At 45.4% G+C, this 20,451-nt stretch overlaps 1 protein-coding gene across 2 annotated transcripts in view; it reads left to right on the top strand.

The window, feature by feature from the left end:
• The first annotated feature begins 2,000 nt into the window (after nucleotides 1-2,000).
• The window catches only part of MAF (MAF bZIP transcription factor), a 184,767-nt gene continuing 166,316 nt past the window's right edge, over nucleotides 2,001-20,451 (top strand). For both annotated transcript variants that reach the window (XM_066557166.1, XM_066557165.1), the window contains exons 1-2: nucleotides 2,001-3,701; nucleotides 14,248-14,313. In XM_066557166.1, coding sequence (XP_066413263.1) covers nucleotides 2,602-3,701; nucleotides 14,248-14,281 — 1,134 coding nt within the window. In that variant the 5' untranslated portion in view covers nucleotides 2,001-2,601 and the 3' untranslated portion in view covers nucleotides 14,282-14,313. The remainder of the gene's footprint in view (nucleotides 3,702-14,247; nucleotides 14,314-20,451) is intronic.

Here is a 20,451-nt window from a genome sequence, read left to right as displayed (position 1 = left end):
CTACCACACGGCCTAGGGAAATACTACAATGGTACATTCTGAAATGCAATCACCTTTTCATTTAAAAATATTAGCACACACTTTATGTCTCTCACAGGTAAGCATGTTAAGGGGTATATAGTTCTACATTCATCTTGCTCAGGAGAAAAAAAAATACAGGGAAGTGGCCTCTCCTGGGGGGATTTATGCTGTGAGCCTGAAGTTTTGTTGATTCCAACAAAGTGAAGAAATAGGAAAGTCAGCCCCAGCAGTTAACTTGCATTAACTTTGTCATGGATCACCATCTCTAAGATCCAGCTGCAGATGTGCACGGCTCTGTGTGTGCGGGTGTGCTGCGGGACAGTGCACAACCGTATTTTGATTTTGTTAGAAATGTTGGTAGCATTTTTTACCTTTACAGAATTGCCACTATGATAATTTCTAGATCTAGTTATCTTCCTAAAATTGCAGTATGCCCTACCCCTTTCAGCAGCCAGGAACAGTACATGCTGTATGACTTTCAGATGTTAGTACTGGCACTCACACTGATAATGGCATAGTCAGAAGATGTTATCCATTCGTAAATCCACTCGCCAAATGCTATTTCCTAAGCAGAGATTCTTTGGCTATTGCAAATGATGACTTTCACAGTTGGTGAAAAATCACCCAGAGCCCTGCCTGCACCTACAGAGTGATACCCTGAGCGGGGTTATAAATAGCAAACTCCAGGGGGGAAGGGACCGGGCTAGGGGAGAAGGGAGGATTTGAAGTACAATGTTCAAGAAGCAGGTTTAATATATGACCAAGTGTCAGAAGTCAGGTTTCTGAGAATTACTTTTCAGATAAACAACTTTATAGCACCGCACTTAATCTTACTTACTAGAGACATCTCATTTATCACGGAATTACAAGTAACTTTAATTCTATCGATATTCCCATAAAGCCCGGTCGGAAAATCGAGCCTGGCAGCCCCGGAGGCTGCGGATCTCCCCAGCCCGACATGGGACGCGGCGGGTGCAGCCGGGGCCGGGCGGGACCGCGGCGGCTGCGGGGGCGGGCGGGACACGACGGGGGGGCCCGTCCTGTCCTGTCCTGTCCCGTCCCGTCCCGGCCCGGCGCTCGGCACTGACCTGCGGACGAGAGATGGCGCTGTCGAGGTTCGAACCGAGCCGCTCCGCCGCTCCGCCGCTCCGCTCCAGCCGCCGCCGCTCCTCGGCCCCCGGACCGGCCCCAGCCCCCTCCCGAACGGGAAGGGAAGGGGGGCTGGGGGGGAGGCGAAAGTAAATACAATTAGTTCTAAATGTATTAAATTAATTAGTCCTGGCCCGCACGCCGGGTGCGGCGGGAGGGGTGCGGGGGCAGCGCGGGGTTTGCAAACTTGAGGGGCTCTCGCACCTCCGGGCGGGCGTGGGGGATGGAGGGATCGATGCCCCGTCCCCGTAAGAAAATAATCAATAAGTGACCGGGGCGCTGCGGGGGTGCGGAGCGATGACCCGCGGCCGGCACGGGGGAAGGGCCGCCCGCCCGTCCGCAGGTACCGCGCCGGGCACGGCGGAGCCCCGCGCTGCCCGCTCCCTCCCGGGCGCCGCCGGCTCCCCCGGAGTACCGCGTCCGGCGCTCCCCCTCCCAAGTCCCGGCCGCCCGGAGCTCCCCCGCGCCCTCGGGTGCCGGGCCGGGCTCAGGGGCAGCCCCGGGCACTCCGCCCCGGGGCAGGGCGCTCGCCGCGGGCGCGCACGGTGCGGCGCGGGCGGAGCGGGCCGGCGGTGGCCGAGCCGAGCCGAGCCGAGCCCAGGCGCGGTGCCGGCGGCCAGGAGGGGGTTAAGCGGGCGCTGACAGTCAGCTGAGCCCTGACTGACAGCCCGCAAAGTTTCCCTGTCGCTAGACTCTTATGCTAATGAGGCCGGGCGGCGCGCGCCCATTGGCCCGGCCCCGAGCCCGTGTCCCGCCTGACGTCACGGGCGCTATAAAACTCCGCAATGCTTTAAACTCTCCTGCCGGATCAAACCTTTAAATATTTTTCATCTTCTTGCTGTAGCTTTGAGGCCGAGTTGTATTTTTTTTCTCTCTCTCTCTCTTTTTTTTTTTTAAACTCTTATTATTATTATTATTTTGGTTGCGATACAGACTTTGATTTTTTTTTTATTTTTTTTGCCGTCGCTCTCTTTCCCTCCTCCCTCCCCCGATGAACCTCTCTCCTCGCTCTGCACTTTGCAGGAGAGAGCCCAGAGGAAAAGCACCATGAAGTGTTAAAAATAACAAAACAAAACAACAACAACAACAAATTTACTCGCAACAACACCAGCTAACACTTCCAGCTGCGGCTCGCGAGCTGCGAAAGAGCGAGAGGAGAGAGAGAGAGAAGGGAGGGAGAGAGCAGGAAAAAAAAAACCCTCTATGCAAAAGGCGAATAGCGTGAGCCCCGCGCTCTGATGCATCAGCGGAGCCTCTGCGAGGGATAACGCGGAGCGGGAGAGGAGCCGCCGGGGCGGACCGGATCGGAGGCAGAGCAGGAGAGCGGAGCGGAGCTCGCCAAAAATCAAGCTGGCTCACCCGGTGGCGACTCAGAGCAGCCCCCTCGCTCCCGGAGCGCACCCTTTCTGGAGGACTCTCGGCAGCAAAAGGATGGCATCAGAGCTGGCGATGAGCAGCTCCGACCTGCCCACCAGTCCCCTGGCCATGGAATATGTTAATGACTTCGATCTGATGAAGTTTGAAGTGAAAAAGGAGCCGGTGGAGACCGATCGCATTATCAGCCAGTGCGGCCGCCTGATCGCCGGGGGATCGCTCTCCTCCACCCCGATGAGCACGCCCTGCAGCTCCGTGCCCCCGTCCCCCAGCTTCTCGGCGCCCAGCCCCGGCTCCGGCTCCGACCAGAAGACCCACCTGGAAGACTACTACTGGATGACGGGGTACCCGCAGCAGCTCAACCCGGAGGCGCTGGGCTTCAGCCCCGAGGACGCGGTGGAGGCGCTGATCAACAGCAGCCACCACCCGCTGCCCGGCGCCTTCGATGGCTATGCTAGAGGGCAGCAGCTGGCCGCGGCCGCCGGCGGCTCCGTGCCGGCCGAGGAGATGGGCTCGGCGGCCGCCGTGGTGTCGGCGGTGATCGCCGCGGCGGCGGCGCAGGGCGGCGCGCCCCACTACCACCACCACCACCACCACCCGCACCACGGCGGCGGCGGCGGCGGCGGCGGCGGCGGCGGCGGGCACCCCCACGCCGCGGCGCCGGGCAGCGCGCCGCCCTCCTCCGCCTCCTCGGCCGCCGGCTCCGGCTCCGGCGGCGGCGGCGGCGGCGGCGGCGGCGCCGGGGGGCTGCACCACCCGCACCACGGCGGCGGCGGCGGCGGCGGCGGCGGCGGCGGCGGCCTCCACTTCGACGACCGCTTCTCCGACGAGCAGCTGGTGACCATGTCGGTGCGGGAGCTGAACCGGCAGCTGCGGGGCGTCAGCAAGGAAGAGGTGATCCGGCTGAAGCAGAAGAGGAGGACCCTCAAAAACAGGGGCTATGCCCAGTCCTGCCGCTTCAAGAGGGTCCAGCAGCGGCACGTCCTGGAGTCGGAGAAGAACCAGCTGCTGCAGCAAGTGGAACACCTAAAGCAGGAGATCTCCAGGCTGGTCCGGGAGAGGGACGCCTACAAGGAAAAGTACGAGAAGCTGGTCAGCAATGGCTTCAGAGAAAACGGATCCAGCAGCGACAACCCTTCCTCTCCAGAGTTTTTCATGTGAGTTCCCACAGCCTTGCCACCTTAACTAAAAGTTCTCCGTGTGAGTTGTTGTTGGGGGCTTTGCTAGAGCCACAACCCCGCTTGCCACCTTCTATTACCTTTTTTTAAAAAAGAAAAAAAAAAAACTCAAAACAATTTTAAAACAAAGTTGTTTTTTGGGTTGGTGTTTGTTTTTGTTTTTTTTTCTTTTTAAGGTGGGCTGGCTCCGTGTTGGCCAACCTAAAGTTCTACATGAGTTTCTTTTCTGTTTATTATTATTATTATTATTATTATTTTTAATTTTTTTTGTGGGGGCTTGCTGTTGTGTTTTTTTTTTAATTTGAAAGATACAAACTCGCCACCAACTCAGTTCTTCATATGAAGCTTGCTCTTCTTTGAAACCTGCCATCCACATTATATATATATATTTTTAAGTTCATGAGGTTTTTTTTCTTTTGAGCTTGCTGTGTCCAAAAAGTCAGATTTTTTTTTGCCATCCTGAGTTCTTCATATGAGATTTGAGCTTTGCAAAAAGAAAAATAAAATTAAAAAAAAATTTAAAAACTAAACAAAACAAAAAATACAAAAAAAAAAAAGTGAAAATTTTAGACTCCAGCTTGCTGAGTTCCATCAGTTTTTAGCGTTGTTGTGCAAAACTAGAGATATGCCTAGATCAACCTGCCAAAATCAAGCCTGCATCAACCTTCGGTGTGTTCATGTGAGTTTTGGCCTTAATCTGCCAAACGTGAGACTTTAGTCTGCCATTAGAATCCCATACTCATCTCATGCATTACGCTTGCTATTTTGTCTTAGCAACAATGAACTATAACTGTTTCAAAAGACTATGAAAAAGAGACATTATATTAATAAAAAACCCTGCATGCTGGTCATGTATGGTATAATTATTTTTTTTTTCTTTTGCTTGGAAATGGACTTTTGGAGACTATTATGGCATGGCATTCATCCTTTTGTTTTATTGCCTCATCACTTTTTTGGGTTGAAAGCAAAAAAGTGCAACCTTTGATCTTCCTCCTCCTCTTCCTCCCATTAAAGTTTGCATCTGCTCTAAAACTGCTTTGAGTTACTCAAAACTTCAGACTTCCTTTTAAATGCACTGAAGCATTCCCTCTCAAAAAACCTGCCAGAATGGATTTTGGTAACCTAATGTGGCAAAAAAAATTAAAAAAAAATAAAAAAAACCAAAAACACAGAAAGAACTTTGGAAAGATGTTCAAAAACAAAATTCACATCCCACTTGGGGGGGACATTGAAACCATGCTGTTGCCTAAAAACAGTCTAAAATTAATTTTAGGTGATCTGCCCCATTTTTTTTTCATTTTGCGTTTGGTCATTGTCAAATGTGGAATGCTCTGGGTTCCTAGTATATAATTTAATTCTAGTTTCTGTCATCTGTTAGCCCAGTTAAAATGTATGCTACAGATAAAGGAATGTTATAGATAAATTCGAAAGAGTTAGGTCTGTTTAGATGTAGATTTTTTTTTTAAAAGATTGATGCACTAAATTGTTTACTGTCGTGATGTAAAGGGGGGTAGAATTTGCAACGGGACTGTTTTAAAAAGTAGTTTATGCAGCATGTGCTTGCAACTTAAATATAAGTTGGGTATATGTAGTCCTTGCTATACCACTGACTGTATTTGAAAACCAAAGTATTAAAAGGGGGAGGCACCCCTGTTTATATCTATAGGGGTATTTTACATTAAAAATGTATGGGTTGTTTTTTTTTTTTTTTCAAATTTGAAGTATTTGGGACTGAATTGCACTAAGATATAACCTGCAAGCATATAATACAAAAACAACAACAAAAAAATTACGAACCTGTTTAGAACGCTAATACAATTTATGCAGTTATAAAGATGGCATTACTGCACAGTTTTAAAATGATGCAGATTTTTTTACAGTTGTATTGTGGTGCAGAACTGGATTTTCTGTAACTTCAAAAATTCCACAGTTTTAAAGGCAATAATCAGTAAATTTTATTTTCAGGGACTGATATCCTGTCTTTTAAAAAAAAATGGAAAGTAAATCTTACCACAATAAATATAAAAAAATCTTGTCAGTTACTTTTTCTTTTACATATTTTGCTGTGCAAAATTGTTTTATATCTTGAGTTACTAACTAACCACGTGTGATGTTCCTATGTGCTTTTCTTTCATTTTCAACTCTATGGTTATATCGAAAGAGAGAATAATCTACAATAATAAACTGCATTTTTTTGATTCCGTACTCAGTTTCTTAGTGTGTAGTTCAAAGTTCCATAACTGCGAGCGCAGTACTTCAGCGTGCTGCCTGCCGAAGGGGCGATGCTCACCCACGAGCTGGACTCAAAAATGTTCAGGAGGGGAGAAGGAAAAGCATAGCTTCGTGTAAAATGGAAAACTGTCACCTGCTAGGACTCAAGTTCTCTTTCAGGTAGACAAAAAAAAAAACGTGAGCTTTCAGGTGCTGCTTCTGACTTCTCAGTAGTGCAGTGAGGGCAGTTTAAGTGACTCAGATCATCCCACCAAGTTCTAGGAGATCTCAAAGGGGAGGTCTGCTTAAAAACCTGATGACACGATATGGCCCTGTATTTTGATTGTTTTATGATGGAGTGAAGTGAAAGAGAAGACTTCATATCCTCTTATCATATGATCCCAGCTAAGCATGCCTGTCTCTAGTAAGAGATGACACTGCATCAAGCTTGGCTTGTCACAGAGCCACTTAATTCTAGACTGAAAAATTTCTTACCATTTTGGTCCATACTACCTCCTTTTTTCTTTTCCTTGCTTTTTCACCCTTCTTTTTTTTTACCCTGGGGAATTTTTTGTTTTGTTTTTGGTTTTTTTTTTGTTTTGTTTTGTTGTTTTTTCTTTTGCTACAGGCCTTAGAAAGTCCAGAGAGAGCTGAGGAGCGGAGAAAAAAAAATCCAAAGGACTTCCTCCCACTTTTGAGAGTTCTTTGCTTTAAACAATCAACCCCAAAGGTTAATGTGCTAGAAACATTCAGGTCTCTGAGCCCCTCTTCACTGCAGTTCCCCATGTCAAAGGGCATTTGAACTTTGAAAGGCTCCTCAGATGCTCGACCCAGTTCATTTAAAGCCACCTTTCCCTGAGAGCCTGCAGTGTCCCTCGGCAGAGCGCTGTCCTGCTCTCTGAATGGGATTATCTGTCCCCTTTCTGTGAGAGGCAGAGGCCTCTCTGAAGGATGCTCCAGCCTCTCTAGGATGGGGGGGTTATCTCCAGACCCAGGCTCATAAACCAAACACCTTTTTCTTCTCCTTTGTGTTTTTCCCCCCTGCAGCTGGTGCAACTTCTTCCCAGCAGTAAGGTCATCCCTCCTGGGTGCTGGTGGCCCTGAAGGGACAGGACCTGTTGCCTTCCCTTTGCCTGGCTGGTCCAGCCTCTGTCAAGGGTCGAGCTGCAAGGTCAAGGTGTGGCTCTGAGTCCTCCTGCAGCACTTGCACCCACAACAGCCTGTGTCAGTGGGCAGTGGCTGGTGCTGGTCACTCTGCTCCCGCTGAGGTCCCTTTGGCAGGGATGGACACCAGCCTCTCTGTTGGTGACAGCAGTGGCTTGCTCTCCGAAGCCGATGCTGTGTCTCACCCCTCCCCAGTGCCGGGGCACCAACCTGCCCTTTGGCATCTGACCTGCTGTTGCACCAGGGTTTGAGTAATGGTTCAAGCTCCAGATTCTGGTTAATTTGAGTTCCATTTTCTGGTTAATGTGTAATCTGTGGGTAAACTGGTTGCGATTGGCCGAGCTGGGAATTATCTCCTCTCATAAAGACAAGGCTGCTCGTTATTCTGTCTCCCACCTTCCCTTCCCTGACTGAGCCTTTACCGACGCCCAGGTGTTTTTGCAGGGACTCTGAAGCTTTCCTGCTGCCATTGCTGAGAGCAAGGAAGGGAAGGGACAAGACCTGTCATCAGCAGAGCCCCCGCTGAAGTGGTGCTGCAGCCCCCAAGGGAGCACAGAACACCAGGCTGCCCAGAACAGGACCATTTCTGGTCCAGCCTCATCCTCACACCCTGCTGTCACTTCAGGCTTCCTTGCAAGCAAAGTTAGAAGCAGGCAATAGATTTTAAAAGTACTGTGAATTGACTGAGTAGTGAAGAGCGAGGAGAGCACTGCTGCCTCCCTGAAGTATCTTCTTTCACGGAGGGAAAAAACCAAACATCCTATTTGAACGATTTGAGAGATAAGAGAAAACCTTCCTAGAAACAGACTTCCTAGAATAGGGTGACAAAGGGAAAATTCCCATCACACCCCCAGCCTGAGAGGGGAAAAAAGCTTTCTTCCAGTTTGGCATTGTGATGACAATCTTGCTTTGCACGTTAAAAAATGCAACCTTCCTTAGGCTGCACTTGAATTTTAGCCTGAAACACGCCAACTGGCCAAGTGAAGGGGAATAAAATAAGGTACACATTTTAATATTCACTAAAGCAAAGTGAGTATTGGGGTTCTCTGTATGAGTCATTGCAGGGGAGCGCCCACCTTTGCCGCAGGACTGCTTGCTGAGGACTAATTGGAACCGCTCTGCTCTGAATAACCTACATTCATTAATTTGAATGCTTGACTCTGGCCTCAATCCTGCTCCCATTGAACTCAGAGGTGCAATCCTGGGGATTTCAAAGGGGAGCAGGATCCCAATGTTCTCCCACAGGTAAAAACTGGGTGGAATGCTGCCCAGGCCAGGCAATTGGGTGTCAAAAGGTGTGTGTGGTCTTAATCTGGCCATCACTAACAACATCCTATTTTTCCCATAGTCCTGTAGTGCCTTTCCATTTATTAACTACATTACAAAGAACTTTCATGTGACTGGTGCTGGGAGATACGTGCATGCACAGCAGCCCTTTGCTGGCTGGGAAATGGTGTACACTGAGGCTCAGCCCCCTCCTCCCTCCCCAGCCCACCTTGCCCCTAAGCTTTTTTAATTTCCACCCCCTAAAACAAAACATAACCCTCTCCTGCCCTGCCTCCAGGCTTCTGCTGAGCAGAGGCCGAGAGTATTTTTTTGGTTTTGCTACAGCATTTTCCCTGCTACAGCATTTTCCCTGCTTGAAAAAATGTCATCCTGGACTGAATCCTAAAAAAAAGACGGGAGAAGGCAGGGAAATATCCCAGTCACACCAGTGCATATTTATTTCCTGAATTATTTCTCCCTAGGCATGCAGCAAGAAGTGCCTGTTTGCAAACTGAGTGGGGAGAGCTTCTATTTATTAGAAAGTCTTCATCACGCTTTTAAAACAAAAACTCCAGCGCTGAATCAAAATGTCACTTGAAAACTCCCCCCACGCGAAACATGGCAGCAAATTTTTAGTTTAAAAAATGAACTTTCCCAGCTCTTTTTTTCTTTTCCCTTCCGAAAGCTTTTATGCAGCTGTTTCCTCCCCCTCCCTCTGCGTAGTGTGTAGGAAGTTCTTGATCTAGAATCATTCATAATTTTAATACCAATTTCTATTTGACATAATATACTAATATCAGATAGAGAGTGTAGCTGCTTCCTGGATTTAGGGAGGAAATGATGCATATATCAGAATTATCTGCTCAGATGCCAGAACTACATTGGTGTCATTTCAGCATGTGCTGTGTTGAAAGGAAATCCTCTATATTTATTACTCCGATCATCAGAGGAGCTAAATGGACGCACTGTTTCTGACACCTGTTCAGATGGCTGAATTTAAAATTTCATGCAGGAAAAAAAAAATCCTACATACTTCAATGTTAGGAATTAAGGTTTTTTTAATACACTTTTTTCCCTCCCTCTTTCCGAATCGCTGTGTTGTGAGCGGCTGCCATGAGGCTTGGGCATTCTGGGGGTAGCTATGGAGAGCGGGATAGATTTTGTTTGCTCAGCTCTGACAAAAACCAATCCTGCTTGAACACACACACAACACACACACACAGAGTCTGCAACCAAATGCTTCAGATCTCTGTTTTAAGTGCAGGTCTCAGTATGAATAACATGATGTAGCACACCCCAGAACGTGGCAGAGGTGAGCGGCCAAGAAAGAACTCGTCTTTTCAGGAAGGAGCTGAGCACCAAACCACTTCATAATTTTAAGGCTCCTCTAATGAATTTTTTTGGGCACAGCAGGTACAAATCAATAGATTAAAATACTGTACACTCTGCTGCGTCTAATTCTTGACTGCCTGAAATTGCGGGGGAGGACCGAGAATAACATTTGTCACTCTGAGGGCTGAGTGCATTCAGATTTGTGAGCTCTAAGCCAACACAATGCAAAAATAGTCCAGGATGTGACTTAAGTTATCAAGTGAAAAGCAAGAGGCCAGGGATCTGCGAGGCTGTAGTTGGCAGACAGGCAGCTCCATCCCGAGCTATCTATCACCGTATCGGGTTGACCCAGCACAGTGTGACAACATCTCAGTGCCCTCGATGCACGCTGCCTGTATTTCAGCGCTCTCTGAAATGATCATTTTCGTTCACTATTGCTGCACCCACTTTTTTCCCTCCAAATTCTGGCTTTTAAAACTGTGTCACTTGCGACACACAGTGAAGCGTGCAGGCCTGTAATCGTGGTGCAGTGAGTGACGAGGACAGAACTTGCCCTGCCTCTCTCCTTGCTTGTTTTGAAGCCCCGTGGACTTTGTGACATGATTTGCTTTTTTATTTTAATTAATAAATGTCATTGTTTTATAATGCATCGCAATGCAACGCTTTACTTGGAAGGAATCAAAGAGCAGAAGTTTGCTAGAACTGGTGTTTCTCCTCCATGCAGAAAAAAAATCCCCAGTAAATAACAAATCGAGCAGTGTCCTCAAGTTTGCAGCGGGGGTAGAGGTTGGAGTGTCCCTGGGTGCTGCTCTCAATTGTTAATTCATAAAGACCCACAGTCCTGAGCAATGCTGCCCCAGCTTGTCCTGATACAGCAGAGATGCCGATGGCTGTGGATGGAGGCGTTGAGCCTCAACACCCTGTTCCAGCGAAGGCTCTGGCATCTCCCTGACCTTCAGTCCTTGGGCTTTCCATTCAATCTGGGTGTCCCCGAAAGGCTGCAGGGTGTGGGGACAGCGGGGTGTCGGCAGAGCTCGGAGCCCACACGCCTTTGCCTCCCTGCCGCCAGCCCGGCCGGGGGAGCAGCAGCCCTGGGGCGGGCTCTGGCACGGATTTTCACCTCCCTGCTTCCAGCAGCTCCTGATCGCCCCGGCCCGGGGCTGTCTGTGCAGGGATGCAGCCCCTCCCCGTCCCTCATGGCACCGGGGCCGCGGCCGGCGGGGTCGCTTGGGGGGCGGCCGGGCCCCCTCGGGGGCTGCCCGGAGCCCGGCCCGGCCAGGCGGCCACGTCCAGGGGCACAGCCCCCGGCCCAGGCACAGCCCCAGATCCCGGCAGAGCCCTGTCCCCGGCACAGCCCCGGCCCCGGCACAACTCTCACCTCGGGCAGAGCCCGGCACAGCCTCGGCCCGCCACAGCCCCCGGCCCCGCCACAGCCCCGGCCCTGGCACAACTCCCGGGCACGGCCCTGGCACCCGGCACAACCCTGACCCCGGGCACAGCCCCTGTCCCCGCTATAATCTGGTCCCTGTCCCAGGCCCAGTCCCTGTCCCCGGGCACAGCCCCCGAGGGCTGCAGCGGCCGCCCAGCCGCGGGTCCCGCCTCAGCCAGGTGCGGGAGACAGGCCCCGCCGCCCGGGAGGGGCGCGAAGGTGAGGACCGCATCCGCTGTTCGTTTGTTTCTTGTTTGTTTCTCTCTAAATCCCATCCCTGAAACAAAAGGGGAGTCTGGGCGGAACTATGGATCCGTCTGGCCGCGCATCCAGAGCGGAGCTCCGGTTGTCACCCGGCGGCTCCCACGGGCTGCCCGGCCCTAGGTATGTCCACAGAGCACTTCCCTCGGCTTTGGTCACAGTATTTCCAAATTTTCTTTTTCTTTTTCTTTTTCTTTTTCTTTTTCTTTTTCTTTTTCTTTTTCTTTTTCTTTTTCTTTTTCTTTTTCTTTTTCTTTTTCTTTTTCTTTTTCTTTTTCTTTTTCTTTTTCTTTTTCTTTTTCTTTCTTTTTTTTCTCATTCTTTTTCTTTTCCCTTCTCTTCCCCGTTTTTCCCTTTCCCTTTCCCTTTCCCTTTCCCTTTCCCTTTCCCTTTCTCCTTTCCCTTTCCCTTCCCCTCTCCCTTTTTCTCTTCTTCTTTTTCCTTTTTTTCTCTCATTGTTTTTCTTTTTCCCCCTTATTTTTCCTTTCCTTTTTCTATTTCTTCCTTTTTTTTTTCTAGTTCTTGAATTTCCCCCCTTTTCTTCCTTTCTTTCTCCTTCATACCTGCGTGCACACAGAGACAAATCTAAACGCAAAGGCAATCAAAGAGATCTCTTAAAATGACTTTTTGGATCAGGCCTTGAGTTCTCTGCAGGGAGCAAGAATGGAAGCAGGCAGGATTTACATTTCATGGCTTTTAAAGAATCTGAAGTGCAGGGAACGGCGTTTGCCGAGGCTGAGTTTCACAAGTCTGTGTGGATGTGCCTCAGAATGTGTATATGATTAAGCTTAAAGCCCTCTTCTGTAAGAAAGCAGGCAGATTCCCTTTCATGCAGCCTGAGCCCTGCTTCTCCAATTTTGAAACAAAACTTCTTGCCAAGGCCTTGGCAGTGGGATATCACTGCTGAAGGGGATGGGATCAGGGTGTTGGTATTGTCTTCCAAAGCTGAGGTGTCTCCACTGCAAACAGCCCCTGCTCCCTCAAGCACTGAGAGCCATGACAATAAAAATGATCCCAAAATTGAACCAAACAAGACCTAGTATTTTTTTTTCCTTTCCTACCCCTTCCCCCAGCTTGACTGCTTCCAAACTCCCCGATGAAAGCATTTTAATATGTAGGAAGAGCTGCTGGAGTCTGCAATGCAATTCAGTGTTCTGTGGTGTGGGATGAACAGATTTTCCTTTCTGTAGGGTTTCCTCCTGCAAAGTCATTGTAGAGGAGGGAATACTGTAAGATTAAATCTGGTTAAAATACTATATTCATGTCACACCAGATACGGTCTCCAGACTGTGCACAGTCTTTCAGCTTCCTTTATTGTGAAATCCTTTTAAAATAGCACAGTATAGTGTAGAGAACTTATTGAAGTATAACTGTCTTACACCAACTCTGTCAGATAAAATGAAGGAAAGTGATCAGGCTTCTTAAATTAATAAATCTGCTTAGTGTCTCTGGTTGCCTTCACGCTCTCTTACTGTCTTTGACTCTTTCCTTATTAATGAACTGATAGTTAAATAAAGCTGCTAAGTGAAGCAATGCACCTTGTCGGTGGAAGAGGGTTGGTGTTCCAGGTGTGCTGTGCTGGGAATGGTTGTGGGTTTTGGGCAAGGATGGCCACAGCAAAGACTGAAAGCAGGCTGACCACATCAGTTTCTAGATGCTCCTCAGGTGTGAGGCTTGAGTACCTGTTCCTCTCAGCCCCCTGCATTAATAACAGGATGAATTAACTGATTGGCATGAAAGGAGAGGTCATCCTGAGAAAAATGACACCAAAGGTCCACAGGAGTCATTTGCTTTTAGAGATCCCGGGCCAGGTGCCAAGTATTGCATTTATCTAAGCACCGTCCTGTTTCTCAAAAAACCCTCAAAAAATGAAACAACAAACTCCAAACCTGAAAGAAAAAATCAAAACCAAAACAAGAAGGCAACATCTCCTTCAGTGGCCTGTGGGGTCCTTTTTGAGTGGGGAGCTTGGGGTGGGATGTGGGACAGGGATCATTCAGCTGGCTCTAAATGTGCCCACTTTTGTTTTCAGAGCTGCAGAGCTAATCTGGAATCAAAATGCTGGAAAAGAGCCTACAGTTTGTCTTGCCTTTTTTTTTTATTCAAGTCGATCGGGCTTGTGGTTTATTCTTGCTCTGATTATGCTGCACGGTTCCAATAAATGCACGGAGCTCAAGCATTCCTGCAGGCACTTCATACATGTGTGTGTCTGTGCATGCATACTCAGGGAGGGAAAGTTGGCTGTAAGGGACACAACAAAATATCCATATTTAAGAAATGTGGATTGACTCACTGACTTATCTCAGTTATTGTAAAAGATTCACTCTATGTTGATTTTTTTTTTTTAAATTAGGTTTTAAATATGTGTTGACAGGATGAATTTGTACAGTGTGAGTAACTGCAGAGGGAAATGACAGCTCTGCTTTTGTTATTAAACTAGTGTCTTGAAAATAATGGAGTGTGTACAAAAATTGATTATTATTTTGCCAATTACATTAGTGCAGCTAATAACAATCATTAAGAAAAAAATACAGAAAGCTACACACTTGCAGATATTAGAAACTGATATTCACCGGTGAGGCAAAAAATACATATTCTTAACGCAATTTGTCAGTAAGAATCTTCTGTTATTAATGTGAAGTAAATACTAAATGTGTGAGCTAGAAATGTTTCACTTCAAACTGTGTTCATTTCTTCTTCACTCAGCCAGAGTTAATAAACAGTACAAGAGACTTTCTAAATTTAATTTAGGATTTGCATATAAAAGGTCCTATTCTGTACCATAGTGGCACAACAGACAGGCTTTATGATGTTAAATATTCCTTTTAATAATAGTTTATTTTAATATATTTACTAAATTAGGTACCCGAGAGAATCATCTACAACGGTGATGTGAAAATCCCTGTTACCTGAGGTCAAAAATAAAAGGTATGTTTTCCTTTTCATTAGCAATTTGCCATATTTCAGCAGGGGTGGTAATTTCACTGCTTTGTTTTCTGCTGCTAAGATGGTGCTTTTTGCTCAGCCCTGGGGAGCCGGTGACAGGCTGTGGTGCAGTTTCCTGGGCTTTTGGGTGAGGCTGATTTCAGGTGCCTACAAGAACCACTTGCAATGATGGGCCTTTGTACTTTTGTCAGCCAGGCAGCTCTCTGGTGTCCCACACCTCATATATAATCCTTTGCAAATGTTTTCTTTCTTTTTCTTCAAATGCTAACGTTCAGACATCAGCTACGGGGATTAAGGATGGGTCTTCTGAAGATCTCCCTCAGATCTTGATGAAAATCATGAGTCTGTGTTAGATGACTTCAGTACTTACAAATTACAATAGAGTTTAATTCACAGCACTGCTTTCCTCTGGAAATTCATGTTCATTCAATCTGTCAACATTGACTAAAAAATATGCTGCTAATGAAAATGTGGGAATTAAAACTTTCAATCCCTTCCCCTGCTAGACTCAAACAGACACTTTATTTTATTTTTTTTCCGTGGAATCTGACTTTTATTGACCTTGACTATAAAAATACTAAGTGGGTTAAATGAGTACCAAGGTTGCAATGACAGATTCCTGTGTGAATTTTTTTATGAAACCTCCTATTTTAGTTAAGAACACAGCCTGCCGTACAGCCTGCCACGCTTTGATCAACGGTTAAGTGCTGTTAGAAACAGCTGAATTTTATTAGCTTGTTTAAACAATAGATTTATTTTTTATCTTTTAAAAGAAATATAAGTAATAAATTGAAATAATACATTTCTTTGTTAATTTTGAAAATAAATTTACGTAACAGATTTATTATTTAAAATTTAAAATTTAAGTGATGATAAGAAGGATGTAACTGGTGCTGTAGCCTGTACATTAAATGGAGCTGAGAGGAGTTTTTGATGGTGTATGGGTTGATTTCTCAAGGAACACTACAGGACCTTCATTTTAAGCCTGATGCTCCTCTTACTTCCCTGAAGAACACCCTGGAAAGGGTTTTGCCTGCATTGCATTTTTTTTTTCTGTTTTTCACCACTGTAAATGAGAGGGAAGCCAGACCACTTGGGTTTTTTTGTGAAAACTTAGAGTACAATATGCTTTTTTTGCAAGAATACAGCCAAGTTGCTATCAGCTGAAGTAAATACATGCAGTGTGTATTTTAATAGCAAAGGTGCTGCACTTGTTTAATCAACTTGCTTCCTGTAATTAATATATGTGACTATTGGATTTATATAAATCAGTGATATTTATTCTTTTTATCCATATAATAAAAAAGCAAATATTTTTCCCTTATCGACACTTGTGATCTCAAGACTTGCTTAGCCTGCTGTTTTCTGGGACAATTCCTTGTGTCTTCCCTTAGTATTTTGTGGTTATATTTTCCCATATTATAGACAAAAAAACCCCACAAAACAACCAGCAGCAAAATCTGTTAGTTTTAAGCAAATAGCTCTTGGGTCTTGGAAGAGTTAACAAACTTTTACGGCAAGGTTCAGGCAGTTCTGACCCCTATGGTAATATTTCATCTAAGGTTACTGTTGGGAGAGAAATCAAATTTCAGCTGTGAACATGATTGACAGGTGAAAGCAAGAGAGAGAAAGACATCTGGTCAGATGGGGAATTTGGGCAGGAGAAGGACAATTCAGGGAAGTGTCTCTGTGATATTAGGAATAATAAGCTTAGATATGAAAACTCCGATCCTCCACGCTGTCTGGAGGAGAGCTCACTTGATATTCATGGAGGTGGCTTGGTTGGGGGAATTTAAGACTGTACATTTATAGTAGTGGACAGTAGTCTCCACGGTCTGACTTACTAACTTGGCTCCTTTGAAGGAATTATGTTATTTCTGGCAAACTTTAAGGATTTCAGGGCCATTTATTTAATGACTGTGACAGGAATATTTGGTGGTTGCTGGTTAAGAGGTTCTCACCATGATGTCCCTGGCAGGTCAGGCGGCAGCAGGGGTGGTGGAGGCCGGTGCTGGTGTCACTCTGTGTCCTCCCACTTCTGACAGCTTTCAGAGTGAGCGCTGCAGGATGAATTTTGTGTTTATGATATACATTCATACCAGCAACAAAATCAGTTGCTACCCCATAAAATACCACTAAGAGTCCATTGTGATGTTTTACAAAGCAACTGTTATTTTTGTCTTATTCCGGCTCCCAGCAGCACCAGCTAACATCCCTTATAATACACACATAACCCAGGTGTGTTTCACTGTGCTTCAGTGTATTTTATTTGGTGCAGAACAGCTTTTCCATCCTCCAATGTCATGGAACCAATAAGAATAAAATATCCCTGTATTTCCTGATCAGCATGATGATGTTGGAAAATAGAATTTACTTCTGACATAAAATGTGTAGCCAGGTTTTTTCTTAAAAAGGGCAAGAAAAAAAATCTGTTTGTTTTTTTATCACTATGTGTAACAATGTTTCAGTTTTCAAAGAGGCTCTGAAGGATCTTTTTAGAGCTCCAAGGAGAGGATGAGGCAATGATGGACCCTAAATTGCATCCTACCTACGTCCCAGGTGAGAGGAGAGATCCTGGGTGAATTTCTGGCCCCACTGAAGCCTTTGGTAAAATTACCCTTTAATTCCTGGGGCCCACACTTCCACCACAAAGGAATATCTACAGAGGAGGTTGTAAAATGAAAAGCAAAATCTGAACTTATATGGAGGTAGCTGAGCTGTGAATTCCCAGGATGGATGTTCTTATTTGGGAGTAAGGGTGGATTTCCCCCTTCCCTAGTACAGCTAAGCTGCTTTCAAAATAAAATAAATTAACCAGGAAAATCCACTCTTATTCTAGAATAGGAGTGTCCACCCAGGCAATGACTAGCACTGCAGTATAGTTTATTTCCTAATTTCCCCATATGGATGAGACCTGAACTAAGGGGAGAATAAGGAGCAGTAAAGAACAGAAATGTATTTTCTGTTCCTTTTCCAGTTTGCCTCTAAGACTTTTCACACAGGGGAAATCATGGCGCTCTGAAAATACACATTTACTTACTTTACACATTTACTTACTGCTATTCCTGTATTTGCACATGCATTTTTAAAAGAGATTTGTGTTTTGTGCAAGACCTTTTGCATTCTCATACTATTCACGTGTATTTTTGATGTGCAGTTGAGTCTGTCTGTTCATGATATCATTTCTCTTTTCATGGCCGTGGCCTGGGATATCAAACTACCCAACTTCATTGGAAATTAGATCTTGTTTTTCTTCCTAGACTGTACATCTGATAAAATTGAAAATTAAAGCTGAGAACTGTAAAAACAATCAAATTTCTTTGTGCATGAGCAAGTTATTTTTAACTTTACGTTGTTGAATTAACACTCCTTGTAAAATGTCTTTATTTTCCGAGGCTGATAGCAAGATAACTTCCATGAAATATTATTGGCAAACTTCCCACAGCAGTCAATGGGAGCCTTGTATGTATTTTTCAAGCAGATGTGCTGTATTAAGCCTAAATGAGAATCTTTTTTTATCAAATGGGATGCAATATGTTATTCTTGATTAAAAAATTCAGAGTAACCTCGCCCCCTCCCTTTCCTCTCCCCAAACATATTTAGTACAATTTACAGATCATTTTGCATAGGTAAAAAATAAGTTCTTGAGTGTTTATAAAAAGTAGGATTTTACTGTGCCTCAAATGCCTTTCTAGCTCATTCCTGTGAATTTGAAGTATGAAAATGTCTCAAATCTTTATGAGTGAAGAGAAAGTATATTCCATATGTAACAGCTTTTACTCCCCTAAAATTCCCAGGCAAGTCAATTTAATACTTTTCCCAGTGTTTAAAGTAAGCTCTAAAATATTTTCTGGTGATGTAGCTCTTGCTGTTGTTTAGGTCTAATAAAGGATTTTAAGTGCTAAAAAAAAAAAAAAGTTATATTTTTAACATCTCTCCTGGGTTTTCTAATTTGTGCCACTTACCAAATGATTCGCACTGTACCAAAATACAGGAGATTGATGAGACAGGAAAAGTACTGATTTAACATCCCACATATAAAATTACTTCTCAGGCTCCACATATAGTCACAATGTTTAGAGAGTGAAGAAAATGGGAGCTGGGAGTCACAGTCTGACTCACTTGTGAGACTTTGACCCACTTATTTGATTCTAGATTCAGCAAAATACTGAAGCACTTTAAACTTGTTATCTGAGGTTTCTTCTAAAGGTCTGTTACCGTTGATCTCTTTATATCTCAGTTTACACAGTTATAAACCTAGATAATTAATTCTTACCTTCTAGGCTTTTGTGGGAGTTAAAAAATAGCTGTAATGTTCCTTGAAGCCCTTTATTGAAAACTGGTTTATTGAAGTACTTGTCATTTACCTTACTTCATACTGTGGAATGAGAAATCACTGGTGTTGCCCAGGTCCCACGCATCATTTCTACTGGGATGGGAATTTACTCTCCTGAGTTTACTGGGCCAGGATTACAAAGATCAGGTGCTTTGGGAGCTGGACATTTTCTGAATCACACATAACTTTACCCTGATTTTGAACGTGCCAAAATGTAGGCAAAATCAGTTATGTGCCCCATCTCTCTCTTAAAGACAATATATCTTTAATACCTCTATGTACAGAATAGCTCCTGTGCACCTGCAAGGCATGCAGAGGTCACACTGTCCTTGTAATTCCTCCCCTTCCTGCCATTACCTTTTTTTCCCAAGGTTCGAGCCATTATCATTCAGCAGTTGTGCAGCTTTTCTTTTCTTCCATCCCCAAATTATTATTGTTTCCCCCCTACCTTCTACCCCTTCCGAACCATAATGGAGTCCTCAGCTGTAAATTTGCTAACTATAAAGATTTTTGCTTGAAATGTTTTGAAAATGCTGTGAGAAAAAAAAAATAAAAAGAAAAGAAAGCCTATGAACAACACGCTGTGCCATGCTCCAGCATTGCACTTCTATGGGAAAGATAATAAAGATATTAGCACTCATATAATTTCAGATAGGAAATGAAACCAGACATGAAAGAAACACTAGCTCCAGCTGTTGAGTGGGAATCAAACTAGCTATGGGAATTACAGGTATTGTCACCGGAGACAGCCTGACTTCTGAGAAATGACCTCAGGTGTAGGAGCTTGCTGTGGCCCCTTGCAGATATTAACACCTAATTAACAATCTGCGAGAGCATCCTACATCTTAATCACCAGTGAGGTGAGAATGACAATCACAAGGAGGAGAAGGAGAAGGGAAATGGTAATTTTTCCTCTGCACGCATCATCTAATAACCATGGTTATTCAGATGCAGCTAAATGCGATTTCCTTTTAGTCATTTCTGTCTATTGGAAGGCACAGTAAGTTCATTTGCTAGCAGGTAGGCAGCGGAGGTGAGAATTGAATTGATCTGAGATACTCTGAAAAATTGACCCTGAGGTCATTCCTAGTTTAAATTGGGAAGTAAGGCTGAGATCATGTCTTCCCTTTCTTCTCTCCCCTCTCCCTATTCCCCCTCTTTTTGTGTTTTCAGGCATATTAGTCTGTACTGCATAATTACTTGAACATACTCTGATGGTGGGGAACCTTGTTCCCTCAAAGTTAATCAAAATAAAGAGAGCTTTTGTTAGCAGTGATAGGTAATTAAATCTCGGCGCGGCTTGTGCAGGGCCTTTGTGCCGGGTTATTGACGGCAGAGCCGCGCTCCCTGGCCCTTCTGCGGCAGCACAGCCCGGAGCAGGCACCAAGATTCAGGCCCAGGCTAAATTAGGAAATGGGGTGTGAAGGCCTGGGAATCTTAACGGGCCCAGGTTGTAAAGGAGAGGGGTGCTTGGCAGCACATCCTGAGTCTCCCAGAGGAAGGGCAATTTCCCTGGGGAGAGGTGCACGTTTTAAAGAGGAGAAAATCAGAGGTGGCGCCTCTGCGTTTCTGCAATCTTCTGACTGTGGTTTTAACCAGCAACTGCTGTAAGTGTGGATAGGAACAACCTACTAACCCAATTTCAGATCCAGTGTACACACCTAGGGCCAAATTCTGCTTCCTATTACCTGGTGTAAATGCTCAGGAGCATGGGGGAACTGATGGAGAGGCTCTGGGCTTAGTCCCATACCAGAGGGCTGGTGCTAGTAAAAAGCAGCAAGAAA

The sequence above is a fragment of the Molothrus aeneus genome, chromosome 11 (genome assembly GCF_037042795.1).
Source record: "Molothrus aeneus isolate 106 chromosome 11, BPBGC_Maene_1.0, whole genome shotgun sequence".
In the NCBI taxonomy this organism is placed as follows: Eukaryota; Metazoa; Chordata; class Aves; order Passeriformes; family Icteridae; genus Molothrus; species Molothrus aeneus.
This window is presented reverse-complemented; position numbering and strand designations above follow the sequence as displayed.